Raw genomic sequence first — 20,147 nt, 5'->3', positions numbered from 1 at the left:
ACACAGGTGGACGCTCCCTAACTGATGTAAGCTAAGCTCCTAAAGCTAATTTAAAAAAATGTTACAACAATGGAGCAAGTCTGAGGCAAAAAGGAGCTTTTTCTTCCTTTTTATGGTTTAGGTTTAATGTGAGGATGTTTGCGGGAATCAGTGGTTCTCAGCAAAGGATGAAAGTCCACCTGTGTGTGTGCGTGTGCGTGCGTGTGTGTGTGTGGGAGGCGTGGCGTCCGTTCCCTCGTCTACCTGCTGTTCCCCCCACTGGCCCTCAGCCACTTTCTGGCTCCGGCAGCACAGGAGACAACATGAGCGGACGAGTGGGAGACATGAGCCCGAAGCAGGATGAGGTCCTAACTGAGGTACAAATATGATTGAAACATCAGTTTTAATCTTTGCTGCGCCTGTTTATACTTATTTACACTTCAGGAACAACCTGTTATTTTTAAGTGCGCATAAGTGAGTTTCCAACTCAATAAATGCTGTATGTGTACAGTGATGTCACACTAATACTTCTAATACACAATGTTCACTTTGGCTTTTTGCCCCTTTGTTACCAGCTTGATGTGATTTCATTTTCTTTTGTCTTTATTGTTGAAGTGACTCGTGGGTTTTGCCCCATTTTGGGGGAGATTGTTTGAAATGAACTCATTCAGGTGGATCACTGATAGCTTAGCACAATAGCCAGGCTGTGCTTTTAATGAGTGATTCATTAGAGAGTTCTGAGCTTTTACTCTAGAGTCTCCAACCTCTGGAGATGAGCTTCGTTTTAACATCTAAATACAAGTTGTTTGTGACGGCGAGCGCTCATTTTCTGTCTGTTTGCACAGCTAAATAAAGGTCAGATTTCACCTTTTGTTGGTCGCCTTAGACGTGTCGCTGAGGGGATTTGGAAAGAGTTGCCTCCTTTTTTCCTTCCTGCTAAACATGCCCGTGTGCTGAGCTACTCAGCCACCTGTTCAATCTTTCCATGCAAACACACGTCCGCCGAGAAGCTCCATTTTCCTCTGTTTTTCATGATTCCTGTTCTGATTCTCCAGTTTCGGGGCAGGATCCAGGACATTCTCCCCGATTTGCCCGCGCAGCACGACCACTACCTCCTGCGCTGGCTGAGAGGTGAGACTGGTGGCCTGAAACACACACGCACACACACACACACACACACACACACACACACACACACACACACACACACACACACACACACACACGCTCACAGAAACTGGCACAAGCAACTTTTTGTGTGTTCAGCACAACAGTCCCGCAGCGACTCAAGTTCAGGTTAACAGGACCAAACACAAACAGGCAGAACAGGAGCCGTGTTGGGAGTCGAGTTTCAGGGCTTCTCGGGGACAATCTGCCACCAAATTGGGCCGTTTGAACGGTTCATGTTTACGGGGCCGCTTCTGACCTCTGACCTCATCGGCGGCTTTATCAGTGCAAACACGCCGTCTGAGCGTTGGCGGTTGTATTTCAAAAGGTTTCAGGTGCCCGGAGCGATTGTGAGGCCGAGGCCGGTGAGCCAAACCTGTTCCTGGTCACCTTAAACTGCAGTTTCACTCAGGTGTGTGTGTGTGTGTGGGGGGGGGGTGTTTCGACACCTGTCGGAGTGAGACGTGTCGGGCTGATGGACTTACTGATTATTTCCTGGCCGTCTGTGACCCCACCCCACCCCACCCCACCCTGTCTGTAGCTCCCATTTTAAAAACAGAAAATCATGACATGGATTGTGTTTCGCCTCCGTCTGAATCCCTTCGTCCATTCGCTCCGGTTTCAATTTGCATTTCCAAAGGAAACTGGGAGTGTTGGCGAGACCACTATGAAACCACTTTGTGTGCTGGTGTGTGTGTGTGTGGGAAGGGGGGGGGGCACACCAGCTGAGAGTGAAGTGATCCCATCAGCTGAGTAGATCAGAAGGGAACTCCATCCTTCCTGGATCAAATCGAACTCCTAAACTCAGACTAGAGCTGGGAATCGCTGCGCTGCTGCATCTCCACCGCTAGGGGTCGCCAGATCTCTGGGAAAAGTACTAATTACGCTGTTGGGTTTGTGTCGCGTGCAATCGCGCGCGTCTTTTTCTCTGTTTCAGCGCGAAACTTTAATGCTGTGAAAGCAGAGGCCATGATCAGAAAGGTGAGGCAGCTTTTAAGGCGTTTAACACGCCTCTGGGTTTTATCCTGGTGTGGTTTTTTCAGTCCCTTTCCCCGTCTCTGCAGCACCTGGAGTTCAGGCTGAAGATGAAGGTGGACACCATCATCTCTGACTGGAAACCTCCGGAGGTCGGCACGCTCCAGGCCGAGGCCCTTTCTGCCGCCGGGGAAACCTCCCAACTCAGTTTTCGCCTTTTTGTCCCACAGGTGATTGAGCGCTACGTGTCCGGAGGGATGTGCGGCTACGACAGAGAGGGCAGCCCCATCTGGTACGACCTGGTCGGTCCTCTGGACCCTAAAGGTCTCCTGATGTCAGCGAGCAAGCAGGACTTCCTGAAAACGAAGATCAGACACACGGAGATGCTGCGGCAGGAGTGTCGTAGGCAGTCGGAGAAGGTTTGGATGGAATTCCCGCTCTCTCGTTCCTTCCGTCTCTCCCGTCCTTCCTGTAACGTGTCTCCATCTCCTCTCAGCTGGGGAAGAACATCGAAGCCATCACTCTGATCTACGACTGCGAGGGACTCGGCCTGAAGCACATCTGGAAACCCGCCATCGACACTTACGGAGAGGTTTGCCCCCCCCCCCCGCTCGGACCAGAGCAACTCATCCGTTCCACCACCTGATCCCGTTTCTTCATCCCTGTGTTCCCCTCAGATCCTCACCATGTTTGAAGATAACTATCCCGAAGGACTGAAAAGAGTGTTCCTCATCAAAAGTACTTTGGCGCGTCTGCACATTTTTAAGGGTGTTTCTCCCTTTTTTTCCAGGCCTGATTTGTTCTTCTGCCTTGGTTTTTGTCTTTGCCGCAGCTCCCAAAATGTTTCCCATGGCCTACAACCTGATCAAACACTTCCTCTGTGAGGAGACGCGGCAGAAGATCATCGTTTTAGGAAGTGAGTCTTCTGGACCTCAAAGGGACATGCTAACATTAGCATAGTTAGCATGTTCATGGGATTATTGAAATGCTCCATAGCATCTTTTCCATTTATTTGCTCTAACTAATGTGATTTGAGTACATTGTCCATCTGTTGCCATGGCGATCCATCTGATATGGCACAAGCTTGATGGCCTTAGAGGAACCATCGACATCCTCAGCTCAGTTCACCACCGTCCATCAGTTTTTGCTGACGTTCTGGTCTGCAGGTAACTGGCAGGAGGTGTTGCGAGCTCACATCGACCCGGATCAGCTTCCTGTGGCGTACGGGGGGAACCTGTCGGATCCGGACGGCGACCCTCGCTGCAGAACCATGGTGAGGGAGCAAAGAGGGGAGTGCGTGGGCATCGGGTGGTCTCTTATTGTTTTGAATAACCTCGGGTGTCTCGCTCCAGATCAAATATGGTGGAACGGTGCCAAAGTCCTACTATGTCCAGGACTCTGTGAGCGTTCAGTACGACAACAGCGTGACCATCAGCCGAGGGTCCACGTTCCAGCTGGAGTATGACGTCGAAGCACCCAGCAGCCTCCTGAGGTACAGTCCACGCTCAGACTGAGGAGAGAGGGAAACAATAAACACATTTTGGTCAGACAGCAACGTTTCGAGCGCGTTTGTTAATAATTGACCCCTTCCCAGGTGGCAGTTTGCTAGCGACGGAGCGGATATTGGATTTGGAGTTTACAGACGCACCAAGCGGGGCGGCGGACAGAAAGTGACCGACATGCTCCAGGTTCTGCCCAGCGAGCGCTACAACGCCCACCTGGTCCCCGAGGACAGCTGCCTCACCTGCTCCGAGCCTGGAGTCTGTGAGTTCCTTTGTTAGCTTCGTATGGAATCATGCTAGCTGCTTCCGCTTTGTTTCTAGGCTAACCAGTTCACAACCCTCTCATATGCTGACGTTGGTGTTCTCCCGCAGACGTGCTGTGTTTCGACAACAGCTACAGCATCCTGCAGTCCAAGAAGGTGAGCTACAAAGTGGAGGTTCTCCCCCCTCCAGAGGAGCCGATGCAGAATCCCCGGAGCCGAGGAGAGCAGAGGCTGCAGTGATGAAACGACTCAGGCAGATTTTTGACGGGAACAAAGGGGGTTCAGTTTGGCCCCCGTCTTTGTATTCACGGTCTTTCATCTTCCTGCGGCTGTCAGGGGTCAAGGGTCAAGCATTTCATTATCACGTATAGAAGTCCAGCATCTTAAAACAAAACCACTTTAGAAACTTGCAATTAGTGTCAGAGTGTTCATGTTTTTTTAATGTAAAAGACAATGAAAGTGGTCATTTTTGCATCTGAGTGAAGGTTTTTATTTTTTCCACAGCAGCCAAATGAACAACACAGACGTGGATTCAAGTGGCCTTTATTTGTATTATAATGTTGTGAACCACTGACCACAGAACTAATTAAGACTTAATTTATGAAAACTGTTCAATTCCGTCATTTGTATATTAATGTTCCTCATATGTGAATTGTTTATTGTGATAAACTGACGCGACTTTTTATAAACCTCACAATGACAAATCGGTTGCTTCGTTTTTTGTTTTTTTTTCCTATGATATCCGATAAACCGGGAACATTTTACATTTCTAAACAAGGTGTTATGCATTGCAGGGTTACAACAATATTATTTCCGTTATGTGTTCAGACTTTTCTGAGCTCTGTAAAAGCTTTAAAGATAAAGATATCTTAGTCCTTATTCTAGTCTAATCTTAATTTACTCCAAAAAAAAAAGACCACAGTTGGCATGAAAAATGCTGGAACAAGTGTGATTAAAATAAATAAATACACAAAAAAATCAAACTGAAATGTAATGCGCGAGGTAGCTGCCATGGGGGAACCGTCCAGTAGGTGGCACTAAAACAAGTAAATTACCGCCGACCACGGATCAATATTGATCTAATTATGAGAATTTGTTAATAAACCTGGGGAAAAAAACAGCCGCGGTGTTTTCTGCAGCGCACTTTAATCTCCGAGGGCCAACTGGCCCATTTATAGCGTGGCGAAATCATTTGAACATCAACTGTAATTAAAACCTTTTTGTCTGAGGGTTTGCGGAAGGAAGGCCGGGCTCCCCGCCAGAGGGATGCGGGATGGTGCAGGGTGAGGATGACGGGTGTGTGGGGGGGTGATGATGGTGATGGTGGTGATGATGATGATTGTGATGATGATGCCATGTGCCGTTACATAACAGTTGGCTCCGGATGCAATTGGATGAGAAACCGCAGCAGGAGCAGCATCAGCACCCGCCCGCTGCGTGCCGCATCGCCCCGAGCCGGGACGCAAAAGCTGCGGGGGGGGGGGGGGGGGGAGGGGAGGGGAGGGGCGGGGGGGCATGGTCGGGTAATTTAGGGGCGTGTGTGTGGACGCTTGCTTGTGTGTGTGCAGGCTCTACCTGTCACTGTCCGGTAGGCGGTGATTAAGGGGGTGTGTGTGACGGCGCGGCAGGGGGCGGAGCCGCACGGACATGAGTAAATGACGTCAGCCCCCAGGTCGCCAAACAGTGAAACAAATATGGCGACAGAATGGAGCGGACAGCAGGGTTACATTCTCACTGTCATTCTGTTTCTGTGGACCGTCGTAGGTGGCCGGACGGAGACGGCGGCCGCGGCCGCGGCGGGGTCCGGCGGCCGCGGCGGCAACGCCAGCCAGGTGCTCGGCATGCGGCTGGAGAAGAGCAACAAGCCGGCCAGCACCAATGACGACGGTGTCATCCAAGTGACTGAGGAGAGCTCCGTGCAGCTCCGGTTTTACGGGGTGCAGCTCCACTCGGGCGTCTGGGCGCAAATCCGTTTCACGGAGGTCACGCACGGCGGCGGGGAGGACGCGGGAGAGGATGTGCGGGAGGCGGTGGCGGCGGCGAGGGGCGGCAGCGGCGCGGCGGAGGCGGCGGAGAGGACTTGTGTGGACTTCACGAAGGACATCAGCGTCGGGAGCTTCATGAACGTCAGCAGTCGGGGCACGTCGGGGGTGCTCACCGTGCACGTTAAGCCGCTCCGCAAGAGCGAACCGCGGAAGGAGTACGCGCTGTGCACGCTGAGCCCCGGCGGAGGCGAGTGGGTGCTGCTGGGGGACAGTGATGGCAGGGTGCTGGTGGTGGAGGAGAAGAAGTCCCTGCTGCCCATGTGGCTGCAGGGCATGATTATCTCCTGCCTGCTGGTGCTGTCTGGCATGTTCAGCGGCCTGAACCTGGGTCTGATGGCCCTGGACCCCATGGAGCTCCGCATCGTCCAGAGCTGCGGCACCGACAAGGAGAAGAAATACGCCAGGAAGATCGAGCCCATTCGCAGCAAAGGGAACTATCTCCTCTGTTCTCTGCTCCTGGGGAACGTCTTGGTGAACACCACCCTCACCATCCTCCTGGACGACCTGATCGGTTCGGGTCTGGGGGCCGTGGTGGCCTCCACCATCGGCATTGTCATCTTCGGTGAGATCGTCCCTCAGGCGCTGTGCTCCCGCCACGGGCTGGCCGTGGGTGCCAACACCATCCTGGTGACCAAGCTGTTCATGCTGCTCACCTTCCCGCTGTCGTTCCCCGTCAGCAAGCTGCTGGATTTCCTCCTGGGCCAGGAGATCGGGACCGTGTACAACAGGGAGAAGCTGGTGGGGATGCTCAAGGTGACGGAGCCCTACAACGATCTGGACAAAGAGGAGCTGAACATGATCCAGGGGGCCCTGGAGCTCCGGACCAAGACCGTGGAGGACGTGATGACGCCGTTGGACCACTGCTTCATGATCCAGGCGGACGCGGTGCTGGATTTCAACACCATGTCTGAGATCATGGAGAGCGGATACACGCGTATCCCAGTGTACGACGACGAGAGGTCCAACATCGTGGACGTCCTGTACGTGAAGGATCTGGCCTTCGTGGACCCGGACGACTGCACCACCCTGAAGACCGTCACCAAGTTCTACAACCACCCGGTGCACTTTGTGTTTCATGACACCAAGTTGGACGCCATGCTGGAGGAATTTAAGAAAGGTGTGTCCAGACTGTGTGTGTGTGTGTGTGTGTGTGTGTGTGTGTGTTCTTGTACATGCGTGTGCTTTTGTACGACTAGAATGTGCATTTTACATGCAAAGTGAGGACCTTTTGACTGGTGCTGACAACATCAAAGGTCTGTTTGAAGGTTGGGGGTCGGTTGATGAGAGTGAGAGTCCTCACAACGATAGAAAGCACGCGTGCGTTGTGTTTGTTGGGACGTTCCACCCGTCGATAGAGCCGTTCAATACAGTTGCTGGGGAGGAGTTTATGCACTGATGCAGCAGCGGTTGCAACATCACACACACACACACACACACACACACTAATGCTTCCTTAGGATGCATCGTTAGGATATTAACATCCTCATTTCATGATGTGACCAATGTGACCTTTGACCTTCAGTTAACAGGATATCTTATTTTAAAAGATTCTTTCCATTTTGGCCAGATTATGTGATATTTGCTAAGTTTTTGGTTGTTTTTTTGTGTTTTTTTTTTAGCAAATTAGCAGCTTTTGGGTGAATTATTGCTTTAAATAGACCTTTATACGTAAAAATCCCTCTTTATCCAGCTCCATCCTCATGTTCTTCCTGTTACTATCGCGTTAACTACGTTATCCAGGTTAAATGTTCCAGTGAGTGATCTGATCTGGCGCTCGGCAGCTCCGACCTTGAGTCAGAAAACAGGAACTAATCAGTGAGATCAGCTCCCGCGTCACAACGTTTTGATGGGATGACAGTCGGCGCGTTCGGGCGCGCGGGATTAATGTAGGAAATCTCGACGCTGACATCCACACCATGGGCACGGAGCTGCCGGCAGCAGTGCCACATCAGCGGCTGATGATGATGATGATGATGATGATGATGTTTGGACAGATTCCCAAAGAACGCTTTAGCGTTTCCATCAAGGTTCTGCAGACGCAGCCGCTTTTCACAGCATTAATATTTCATACTGGAGTCATTGTGATTCCCTCAGTAATCTTCGTACCTTTCCTTCACCCTCCATCTCCGATGGTGAGAAGCGGCATATTTAAGAGCCTGGCTGATGGCGTATTTCACCCGTCATAGCGCCGCGCCCTCTGTCGACCTTGACCTCTGACCTTTACCTCAGGCCGGCGCCCGGCTGCGTTGGCTGCGGCAGCGCGGCGACGCCAACAGACCCGGTTCTGTTGTGACAGCAGAGGATCAGCTGAGGATGACCACTCTCAGAGCGGAGCGGCGCGCCTGGCTGGTACCAAAGGGGTTTGATTCAGCCGGTGTCCTTGAGCCCAGATGATGCGTGAATGAGCGTGAATGGGTGAATACACACCAAACTGTCAGCGGCTGACCGGGAAAGAGGTTATATAAACGCAGCCCGGCTGCATCCTCTTCACAGGCTCCAAACTGGGACCTTTCAGGATATGTAATCAGTAGAAAATCACTTTAAACGAGACGCCAGGATAATTATTGTCATCCAAAGGGGTCTGAAGCTGCAACCGTCTGTTATGTATAAAAATACAGTTTCTTGTTTATCCAGTTTATTCGGTGTCATCATATGTGTCATCATCGCGAGTCCTCATGATGCCAATTAGTTTAAACGTGAGCTACGTTAGCATGTTGGCTAGTTTCGGAGGTTTTTTCCGGAGGGTGAAGGCAGCAACAGCGTGACGGTGCTGAGGCGTGTCGGTATTTAAGCAGCACACAGGAGGACGCGTGAGCGGCGGCGAGATCCGACCTCCTCCGCCCTGAAGTGGACACGCAGCCGTGTGAGGGCCTTAAACTTTAATACTGTGCTGTGGTTTTAGTTTCCACATCAGCTCCGCGCTCATGTTGCAAGTTCTCAACCTAAACCGTACAAGAACGTCTAATATAGTCTAGCGATTGGTGTCCGCCGGTCGCCACGGTAACAGGAGCTGACTGAAGTGCACTTTTCGTGCTATTTTCACGCATGTTGTCGGGTAGAACAGAACTATTTTTTTAAGGCTCTGGGCCGTTTCTCTGTTGTTTTTGTTGTTTTGATTGTGAGACGCCGCAGTAGGCGGAGACTGGCATCGCAGCCTTTTAATGAGCGGCAGACTAATCATTTTCTGTCCTCTCAGCTGCTGCTGCCTCTTCCCCTTCAGTCCCTCTGCTTTATCTTATTTTGGCAGTTCTTCTTAAGCTTTAAGTCCAGTCTGGGCTATTTAAAGACTCCAATCTGTCCAGCCTGCGCTCGGGATAATTCTGCAGGCGGATGGAGCGGCAGCCTCGCTGTATCCCAAACAGAATAAACACACATCCGTCTCCATCCCATCAAACCTGTCTCCTCTTCCTCCCTGGTGTTTGTCGCTGCCCTGCTTTACCCCCCTCCCCAACAGTTGTGCTCTTCACATCCCGGTTTGCTGGAGCCCGTCATGCTTCCTGCACATTCAGTGGTGCGGCGCCGGCGTTAACGTTCAGCTGATTACTCGTGTCTTCAGGTAAATCCCACCTGGCCATCGTCCAGAAGGTGAACAACGAGGGCGAAGGGGATCCCTTCTACGAAGTGCTGGGGCTGGTCACGCTGGAAGACGTCATCGAGGAGATCATCAAATCAGAGATCCTGGATGAATCTGACCTTTACAGTGAGTCAGAGCTGATCGGTCATCTACCGCGGCGAGATAAATACCAGTCATCCCTTATCGGTGGTGACTTACACCCCATCTAATTGGACATTTGACCCTTAAAACAATTTCTAAATTCTTTGTGTTCTAAAGTGATGAATGGCTGCCGTCTGCAGTGAAACATTAGCGTTAGCAGAGTGCTGACTTTTAACCTAGCTTTGATTCAGCTCTATGATAGGTAGCAGTCAGCATTGATGCTAAATTAGCCACTAGTTAGATGCTAAATGTGCTGAATAGCTTCAGGGCTGAATCCACAGCAGCATTGAGGATTATTTTACCTCGAGCTATTAACTTGTCTTTTTGTCTATATAAGCTTGTCTCCATCTTTCTGTCCCCTGCAGCCGACAACAGGAACAGGAAAAAAGTGGACTCCAACAAAAACAAGCCCGACTTCTCGGCCTTCAAGCACGTCACCGACAGTAAAGTGAAGATTTCTCCTCAGCTCATGCTGGCGGCTCACCGCTTCCTGGCTACTGGTGAGCGACCCGTGGAAGCACCCCCACTGTCTGCAGACGGAGTTTCATCTTGTTTAGAAAAGACATCCATTTTGGAGTCTTGCTGTGGAGCTTTGACCCCTGCTCTCTGTCACCCCTCCCCCACAGAGGTCAGCCTTTTCAGCCCGTTCCAGATCACAGAGAAAGTCCTGCTGAGGATCCTCCGACACCCCGACGTCATCCAGGAACTCAAATTCAACGAGAGCGACAAGCGCTCGCCGCAGCACTACGTTTACCAGCGCGGAAAAGCCGTCGACTACTTCATCCTCATTCTGCAGGTACACACACATTGTACTTCTATCACTGTGAGGACCATCACTGCATTCCTCAGCCCCTAAACCTTTACTTTAACCCCAAATCAGTTCTAACTTTCACCTGTAAACAAAGTCTTAACCCTCAAACATCCATTTGATGGATAGAGTCCTCATTTTGTTAGTGAAAGACTGCATAGGGTGCACACAAACACAAACACAGTGTTGTGTGATGGTTATTAATTACCATTTTCATTAATTAGTTCATCATTTGTGACTGTTGAACCATCATAAACACACTGAGATGTGTGGAGGAACTGTTGTATAGGTAAAAGAAACAGACTGACCCATTTAGAGCGGCCATGAACACAGGTGGGACACAGCTCACTGCAGCCGCACTCACACAGATTGACCTTTAAAGATGCTTAAGTGGATCTTTTCAACTTAAGAATCAACCTTAACGGATAATGTACAGCAACATTTCTCCTCATCTTCAGTTTTTCTGTCTTTGCCCGAGTTCTATTAGGTATTTTAAACCTTTTTAACAAACATTTCCATCCTCTTTTGTTCTGATTTCAACATTATTGCATTAGACAAAACCTCTACTCAACAACCATCGCGTTACCCAACCCAACACCTCCTGAAACTCAGTGATTTACAGAATTTAAAATTCAGTCCAAATTATTGTAATGATAATCTCCACTGATTAACAATCAAATCACACAAATATCTTTTGTGGAATATTTTATGCAGCTCAGATTAGCTCTAAAAATCCTCCTCTGTACGATTTCATGTGGTCGGAGGTGTGTGAGGTCTCCGTGACCCCTGCTGACACATCCCCTTACGTAAGACGCAGGCAGAGCACGGAGGGATTGAAGGGTTAAGGAGGGAGGAAAAGCAGATAGACGGAGAAGAGACGTGAGCAGCAGCAGCAGCGCAGCAGCATCGTAGCAGCAGTGCAGCATCAGCGTAGCAGCAGCGCAGCAGCAGCATCGTAGCAGCAGCAGGCAGCAGCATCGTAGCAGCAGCAGCAGCGCAGCAGCATCGTAGCAGCAGCAGCATCGTAGCAGCAGCAGCAGCATCGTAGCAGCAGCATCGTAGCAGCAGCATCGTAGCAGCAGCAGTGCAGCAGCAGCGCAGCATCGTAGCAGCAGCATCATAGCAGCAGCATCGTAGCAGCAGCAGCCGCGTAGCAGCATCGTAGCAGCAGCAGCGCAGCAGCATCGTAGCAGCAGCAGCAGCGCAGCAGCATCGTAGCAGCAGCAGCATCGTAGCAGCAGCAGTATCGTAGCAGCAGCAGCATCGTAGCAGCAGCAGTGCGCAGTAGCAGCAGCGCAGCATCGTAGCAGCAGCATCGTAGCAGCAGAGTGAGTCAGCAGGCAGCAGCATATGGAGGATAAGATGGCACAGCGAGGGGAGATCAGGAGGAGAGGAGGATAAACGTGTGGTTTTAAATCCTCCCTCTGCACCAGGAGGACAAGAGAACTGCAGCAGACACACACACACACACACACACACACACACACACACACACACACACACACAAAACTTTAAGAATCAGGTCAAAACAATAATTTCATGAGAAACTTTTATGTGTTTTTTTATTAAAACCTTATGAATCTTTTATCTTCATGTCCTGATTTTCTGAAATTGCTCCTGATAAAATGACTTTTAAATCAAGAGTACTGTTTATTTTTGATTGATAAAAAGGTGGATGTGTGTGTTTGTGTGTCTGTGTGTGTTTGTGCTTGTGTGTGCGCATGTATTTGATCGGTTTTTGCATGTGTGTGATTGTACATTGAGTCTTGACACCTGAGGTGTGGATAGAGTGACTGGAGACACTCGAGCACAGCTGCTCCTGTTCCACCTGTGTGTGTGTGTGTGGTGTGTGTTGTGTGTGTGTGTGTGTGTGTGTGTGTGTGTGTGGTGTGCGTGTGTGTGTGTGTGAGAAAGAGAGAGAGACTGTGTCAGTGCAGCTGTGCTAAAACTTAATATTTAAAGCGTTTGAGTATTTTTGTGTGACCTTCTTGACTCAGTTGCACTAAAAAATGTGATAAATAATAAATGGACTGTGTTTGTGTGTGTGTATGTTTGTTTGTGTGTGTGTGGTTTGTGTGTGTGTGTTGTAGGGGCGTGTGGAAGTCGAAGCTGGAAATGAAAATATGAAATTTGAAACGGGCCCATTCTCGTACTACGGAGTTATGGCACTCAGCTCCCCGACTCAAGGTGAGACAGCACACACACACACACACACACACACCACACACACACACACACACACACACACACACACACACACACACATAATGTAATTAGGGTAAGTGCATCTCTGCCTTTACTTGTGTCAACAGGAGTCACATTGATGTTTGCAGCCACATCTTGTGGAAAAGAAACAACAATACTTACACATAATTTGAAGTAAATGTGCATTTTATTGTCCTTGAACAACAAACAAGGCACTTAACAGTCCTATGATAGCATTTTTATTGTCATTTATCCTCATCGATGTATTTTTTCATCATAAATTGCTTTGTTTTTGTTCTGAAAATAATTTTCCAACAGCTTTTTATCAAGAAAACAGAAATATGATTTTAACCTGACACGTAGGAGAGACACAGACACACACTTCCAAAGACTCCCACGTGTTTAGAATGTATGTGGGATGATGGATCTCACAAGTTTTCTTGTGTAAGACCTCAAAATGATTAAAGGGTGTACGACAGTCCATGCTGACCTAAATGAGGAATAAAAATCTCGGCTTTCTTGTGTTTTCCCAGCCGGCTGATCCACTTTCACTAAGTGCTGCGTCAGAGTTTCTAATAGAGCTTTGTGTTCAAATAAACATGTGGAACAGTCAATAGGCTTAGAGTCCAAATCAGGAAAGAATCACTGCAGAGTTCAAACAGTCTGACTTCTCTCGTCTGAGCTGAAAAGGTGACGTCTTTAAAATGAATTTAAGCGGGAAAAGATTATCCTTTTTGTAGATATTTATATGGTAACCTTGGCGACCCCTAGTGGTCCAGCAGCATCATAACTGCTGATAACAACGGTCCCATTTGTTGTCTTTCTTTCTCTTTTCTGTCCGCTTCACGCTGGCCTGTTGTGTCGCAGATGAACTGATGTCTTTGCTTCATGTGCACATTATATGCAGCTCAGTGTGCATGCGTGTGCAGCGTCAAATGTCAATCATTTCTCATTCTGAAAGCCCGACATTGTTTTTAACTTTTTATAAAAACTTTGAACATTGTGACCCTATTAAACCAAGTAAAAATTTTTAAAAAAGAAAGTGAATTAAAGTGTAGTTACAGCCTCTAATGGTAAACATACTAGATAAATTCTAGATGAATTATAATTTTCATTTAGAGAGATAACCCGAGTGGGGCTTTTGTAGCGTTCCCACCGATGGCCGCTAGAGGGAGATGGTTTTCCTGAACACCTTTTTGGAGTCTTTAATAGTCTTCTTCTCCTCCAGATTATTCTAAAAGCTAAATAGGTGGACCCTTTGTCACATAAATCAGTCCTGAGAACCACTTGAAACAAGTCTATGGGAGGATTCAGTACCTCAATTGTGAGATTTGCGTATTAGTTGTATTGAAGATCTAATTTTGCAGATGCGTCAGATGTTTTGTTCACAGGACATAAAAAAATCAGAGTAAAAAAAACCCCACGGTGAGACAGCAGAGACTGAAAACTAAAAACCAGCTCAACTCTCTCTTTTGTTGCCCCTTCCTCCCCCTCTCCTCTCTCTCAGCTGTCACCCCTCCTCTCTCCCCATCAGTGGCCTCCCCCCCTCCACGACGCCTCTCTCTTAAGAGGTTTTCTCTGTTCACTCGTTTCCCAGGTAAACATTTGCATGGGCCAGAGGAGGGGTGGGGGAGGAGGGAGAAAAGATCACCACTTTTTAAAATCATCTTTTGGGTCTTCATCCAGCAAGTCAGGACTCTGGAAATAAGCTTGACATTTGACAATTGTTCCCTTTTTATTGTCTAAATATAGGATTATTTATGTAGGATTGAACCTTATAAATAAGTACATTAAAGTACACAATAGTGTATATTCTGAAATGAGCACACTGAGTATATTTATTGACCTGGTGTACAGAGAAGTGTAGTGGACAACAATATTGTCATTATCAATGACTCTCTTATCAGAATTTCGGAATCATGGTGTCCTTTTAATCTGAGACATTTGTATATTACTCTAAGTCAAAGGTCAGATTCATCCAGAACTTCACAACTCCCCAGAGTTCCAAACAGGAATCTCTACTTTATGCTCTCCGATTGATCTGTTTCGCCAGTTCCACGTGCAGCTTTCTGACAGTTTGAGGGGTCATGTGACAGATGATCTGCAGAAGTTGAGGCTCAATATGTGACGAGTCGGGAAAACTTGCTGGATGGGACTCTGGGTGTGGACTGCTCTCCTCTAACCCTGTCACCACTCGCTTCCTTTTCCCTGGTCTGAGAACAACGGCCGCTCCTGTGACCTCAGCAGGAGCGGCAGCTTCTCCAATCGGGTTCCAGATTCCTGCTGGAAGGAAACATTCGACCTTCTGATTTCTTTCACCAAGTCCGATGAGAAGTCTGACACCTCTTTGAGTAGCCATAATTAACTTAGCATAATGTAGAGCTCAGAAAAGGCTGCCCAGATAGCCTCTTTTAAAACATTATGCTAAGCTAATAAACAGCAATGAAATGCCATCAACTTCTCATCTAATTAGGAAGGCGTAACAAGGATATTTCCCAAAATCTTAAGCTAATACTTTAAGCTCATGTTCTTCCACCCGGGTCCCTTCGCTCATCACTGGCACTTTTTATTTTAACATGTATGCAGGAGATTTCCAGACGCCCTCTCCTGCTCCCATATCAGCCCCCCCGACATCACTAAAGCCAGCCAATCACAGATGCCCCCTGCTTTAAACTCAGATGGTCCCGTTTCGCCCCCTCCCTCACCGCATGCTGCATTGATTATTCAGCAGGCGCGATCTCATAGCGCCACAGTCGATCACAGTATGTGTGTGACGTCGATGCTCACGTGTGTTGTGTGATTCGATGATGTGCTGCCGTGCCTTCACACCTTCTCTCCTCCACATCATCGGCATCGGTTGGCTCCATCCCATTTCCTGCTTTTCTCTTGATTGTGGTGTTTTAATGGGCTTTGTGCCCCACTGGGTTCCTCGTGCTCACTCTTGTCTCTGTCGACCCCAGAGTTTCGTTCCCCGTCACACGGGGGCAACCTCAACCGCTCGGCGTCTTTGAGCTGCACCGAGCGCGCTCCGGAATGCGGCTCCGTGGGCGGGAGCGTCACTCAGATCCCAGGCACCCCCTTCCAGTACATACCAGACTTCTGTGTGCGCGCTCTCACGGACCTGCAGTTTGTTAAGGTAACTATCCTGGTGCCAGTTAGCCGCTGGATTCTCACTTTGGAAGATGAAGCCTAGAGCAGCGGTGCCCAAAGCCAGTCCTCACGGGCGCAGGATGTTTAGTCCAAGGAATGTGGTGAAAGTGTTGGACCGGAGGACTGGATTTGGGCACCCTGGCAACATAGAACACTATATATTGATGGAGGTTCCATATGAACATAATATGAACTGTTTTCTCCTCTCAGGTCACTCGTGCTCAGTACCAGAACGGTCTCCTGGCGTCCAAACTGGACAGCACGCCGCAGTCACCAGAGGGCAGCCGCACCCGCCTGGACACGTCTGTGTCTCTGCCGCCCGTGACGCCACCAGGGATCCGCAACCCCCTGCTGTTGGCCACCCCTCCTGCGGGGCGCCAGGTGTCCAACGCTCCTCCTGCGAGCGGCCGCCCCTCGGTTCCTCAGATGACCTCCTCGTCCGCCCGCAGACCCAGCCAGTCATTGCCTCAAGCGGCGCACCCCCCCAGTAACCTCGCCCCGCTCTCCCTCTCCCGCTCTTCTTCTACAACGAGCACCCCAGCGGGCCCCAACAATCCCCCACTGTCTCAGACTTCCTCCCTCTCCTTTAAGTCGCAGCAGCCCCCGGCCGCTGACGGGCCGGACAGCGGGCCGGGGGAGACCAGCACCCTGCTCAGTGAGCAGCAGAACTGCGTGGGCCCGCGCGCCCAGGCCAACCCCCTCCCACACGTTCACACCATCAGTCACATTCAGACCGAGAGCACCATCTAACTTGGCGCCCCGGGCGGGGGAATAAGCTACCTTTGCACTCCCATGCCTCGCACGACTTCCTGTTGTCTCCCCAACACGTCTGCAGACATCTGGGGGATCAACGCATTTGTGGTTTTAGTAAACAGAGGTCCTCCTTCATCTCGTCCTGCATGTCCCCTCCCAGCACTCCAGGACAGTTAAGAATAGACTCGTAAGAGGCTCGAACGGCTCCAATTACAGGCGCGGTTGTGTCTTCTGAAAAGATCAGTTCACCTAACTGCAAGGAAGCCTTTTACACCCCCTCTCCATCCCAGATGTGCGGCGCTCTGCCTCCACCCCATCCGAAAATGAACCGAGCGGGTTGTACAGAAGCATTTTTCCCACTTCCAGAAAGTCGTTTACGTGTAAACATATAATGAGGAGAGAAGATTGTTGGGAAGTGGTTTCCAGCTTATCGTTTACCATTCTAGAAAATGTATCATAGCGTAGCTGTGACCTGTTGACACCCCGTTTTTGGCCACTCAGTCTGCCCTCACCTGAAGTTCAGTACGTCCTGAGCCCTTAAGTCCCAGGTGACCTGACCTTTAGGTCTTTATTAATGAGATGTTTGCAGGAAACTGAGCCGATATGTCCAGATTAGCGCTGGTGAGCTGAACCCTGGGACACAGGCCAGCGCTCAGAGGAATCGCTGTTGTTGTTTTGATTTAGTTTTTCTTTAAATTGACATTTTTATCCAGGTGAAACTTCCAAAGATCTTTCCATCAGGGTTTTGTTTGCGGTCCAAATGACCACAGTTGTGTTTTCTGATAGCATGTTGGCTCGATGTGCTGCCTCTCCTCGAGGCCGACCATCTTAATTTCCCATTTTTGCTGCCTGTGCGTGTTGAACGGGCAAATATTCAGCGCTCGTGTTCTCACCAACCGTCTCACTTAAGTTGTGACGCAACACATTAAAAACTTCCCCAAAACACCTTAAAATCAAACTTCCTTTTCAAACAATAAAGATTTCCTTTCTATAACAATAGTGATGGAGAGCAAACACAAAACACAATGGGAGGGAAACCGTTCAGAATTGTTTCATTTTAAAATGCCGACAAACTTTAAACTAAAATGAAATTACAAATATGAATAGTTCAATATATGTAATATATTTATATAACTAAATGAGTGATGGAATATATTCTTGTTGATAATAACCTTTTGTCTGAAATTAAGAGAAAAGGTTTACATTTTCTATAGAAATACCCGACAAAAGATTTGATACATGTGATGAAAGTTATACATTTTAACGAATGACTGAAAGAAAAGCACATTTATAGTTAGTTCATGCTAAAGCCAGTTCATATTTAAAGTATTTATTTAAAGCTCTATTTATTTCTGTATATTCATATTTCCAATTTTTTGGTTGTTTTATATTTAAGATATTTATTACGAACTGCAAACTTTTGTTCTCCTGTTTTCTTCACTGTGACCAGACTAAGAAACCAGCTCCTTCTCAAAGCTTTACAGCCTCGACCAAACTGCTTCTGAAGCGATTGATTAATCGATTGATTGATTGACTGACTATTACTTCATTGTTACTGGACATGTGATCACTGTGCAACTGGCCTGGATTGAGGTTTGATTTCTGTTTTCCTGCTTGCTGAATGGTTTTAATATAACGAGCTGTGGTGAGGGGATGATTAGCACTCTAAAAAAGGGAAGCAATTAGCCAACAACCTGAAGGAGGGAACGGTTTGGCTGCCAATAGCAGCTGAAGCGTATCGAAATTCCAGCTTTACTGGACCTCTGGGGCTGATTTTTAACCTTTGATGTCTCTGAGGAAGCCATTCTGCGACCATCTCCTGCCTTGAGCTTTATTTAAATGGTCCGATGTCCTAAGCTTGTGTTTCCGTCGTCTTTAACCTTCGACTTAAGGACCGATGCTTGAACAGTGAATACACTCCCGGCACTTCCTCGATGGGATTTAACGTGCATTGAGTTTGTGGCGCGTGGAGCTGCTCGGCTCCCGACAAACAGGACGTTGGTGGACTGAAGATGCAGAGAGGAAGTGATTACCGTGGACAGGAAGTGGCTCACGCCTCACTCTGTGCATGAGGAGCTGAGCTTGGGGATTAAAGATGCGAGCATGGAACCTGTTTTCTTTCCTCCTGTGACTGTAGAGCTGTTTTCTTTGCAGATGATGCTGCGCTTTATATGACTGAGTTAAAAAATGAAGGAATACCAAGCACTGAGTTGAACAAACCCTTAAACCATTTGAGTTATGTAGCATAAGAAAACATTTTAAAGGTTGTTAACCCAAAGTTTTCCACTTTTAGCGGATAACTGCTTATTTATTTTAAAAAATGAATGGGCGTCTGCACCGTGAAAGCCCGGCTCTTATGATATTTATATATTTTCTTACAGTGAGGTCATCATGAAGGAGCTCCAACTGAGCTGAGACAATATTTAATTTCCATTTTCTTCACGCATGTAGCAGAAAATAATCTTGATTTTTTTTAAATGACCTTCGAGGGTCCCTCTCAGCACTGGCCCGCAGACTGGGAAAGCTGCTCCTGGCTCACATTCCCACTCCTGATTTCCACAAACTAACCGGAAAAGTTTAAGAGCAAAAGTTTCAGTGATGCAACAACACAATTGGATACACGGGCTGCAGCATTCAGAGGAAATATTCCTGGTTAACCTCAGCTTTTCTGGTTAATATTAACTTGTTGCAGCGTGTCAGCCCCCCTCCTCCGAGGTCTCTGAGTAACCATACCACTGTGCTGGGTAACGCACAGTGTTGCTAACCAGTTGTTTTTGGTACAACGTACAGTTTTTGCAACTGTGACGAGCGCGCTAGCGCCAACGTACATGTGCAGGGAGAATAAAGTCGGTTCATTGAAGGGCCCAGATGTCTGAAAATGTGTTTTATTTAAAGAAAATAAGAACATTAAGGGACAATCCTCACTCTGAAATAAGCTCAGACCTGCCTGCTGGTTCATATAGGTCTTGTGTAGCGAATGGTCTTATACTGGTTTCCAGTGAAGCCGCCGGTTGGCTGTCCGACTATGAAAGGGATTCATCCTCCTCATTCATGTTGTATTTACTGTAAACATTGTATTTATTGTTACATTTCTAGGGGGTTATATGCTTGAAGGTGGCTGTGTGAACCGGGCTTCCAGCTGTAAGACGCAGCTTTTATTGGGTGAACTGACCCAGAACTACTGTTCAGTTCCCTGTTTGATGTTTGGGTTGTTGCTTCTGTAAATACTCTGTATATGATGGGCATTTATGTGATGCTGACAGATAAAAAAAAAAAGTCTATTTATTAATGAGAGATATTTAATTTTGAGTTTTATTTGCATTGTTTTGCTATAGGGAAGCATTGAATAGCAATAAACCTTGCACAAAGTTGACCTCAGATATTAATTTTGCCTCTGTCTTCTGTAGCTTCCTCACATCCTCCCCTCTTTATTTCTTCTGCCAACATTGCAGTCCTCCTTTCTGAACCTCACACTTATCTGTCTTTTTTCCCTCTCTCCCACACTTCATTTCCACTTTTCATCCTTTTTTTTCAAATTTTTCACCCTGCTCTTATCTTGAATTCCCCCCTCCTGCTGCTCCGAAG

The 20,147-nt window shown here is 48.2% G+C and overlaps 2 protein-coding genes and 1 long non-coding RNA gene across 4 annotated transcripts; 2 read left to right on the top strand and 1 right to left on the bottom strand.

The window, feature by feature from the left end:
* The first annotated feature begins 144 nt into the window (after window positions 1–144).
* sec14l7 (SEC14-like lipid binding 7) lies at window positions 145–4,590 on the top strand. Its single transcript, XM_057018998.1, has 12 exons — window positions 145–356; window positions 1,035–1,110; window positions 2,084–2,127; window positions 2,211–2,273; window positions 2,352–2,540; window positions 2,618–2,713; window positions 2,799–2,859; window positions 2,954–3,037; window positions 3,288–3,394; window positions 3,474–3,613; window positions 3,716–3,885; window positions 3,996–4,590. Exons 1-12 carry the CDS (start codon window positions 168–170, stop codon window positions 4,124–4,126), a joined length of 1,350 nt encoding a protein of 449 aa, XP_056874978.1. The 5' UTR covers window positions 145–167; the 3' UTR covers window positions 4,127–4,590.
* Window positions 4,591–5,444: 854 nt separating this feature from the next.
* LOC130517206 (metal transporter CNNM4) lies at window positions 5,445–19,948 on the top strand. Of its 2 annotated transcripts, XM_057018949.1 has the most exons (8): window positions 5,445–7,048; window positions 9,488–9,631; window positions 10,012–10,146; window positions 10,273–10,442; window positions 12,545–12,641; window positions 14,167–14,256; window positions 15,620–15,795; window positions 16,020–19,948. In XM_057018949.1, exons 1-8 carry the CDS (start codon window positions 5,542–5,544, stop codon window positions 16,557–16,559), a joined length of 2,859 nt encoding a protein of 952 aa, XP_056874929.1. In that variant the 5' UTR covers window positions 5,445–5,541; the 3' UTR covers window positions 16,560–19,948. The 2 variants fall into 2 exon arrangements, with proteins under 2 accessions (XP_056874929.1, XP_056874930.1); XM_057018950.1 differs by lacking the exon at window positions 14,167–14,256 and having other exon boundaries at window positions 5,447–7,048.
* On the bottom strand, window positions 14,480–15,657 carry LOC130517265 (uncharacterized). Its single transcript, XR_008947671.1, has 2 exons — window positions 15,447–15,657; window positions 14,480–14,942 (listed from the first exon to the last, which is right to left on the bottom strand). It is a non-coding gene; the product is annotated as an uncharacterized LOC130517265 (long non-coding RNA).
* Window positions 19,949–20,147: the final 199 nt, after the last annotated feature.

This window comes from Takifugu flavidus, chromosome 20, assembly GCF_003711565.1.
Source record: "Takifugu flavidus isolate HTHZ2018 chromosome 20, ASM371156v2, whole genome shotgun sequence".
Lineage (NCBI taxonomy): Eukaryota > Metazoa > Chordata > Actinopteri > Tetraodontiformes > Tetraodontidae > Takifugu > Takifugu flavidus.
The sequence above is the reverse complement of the archived record's forward strand: the minus strand, read 5'-3'. Positions and strand labels throughout refer to the sequence as shown.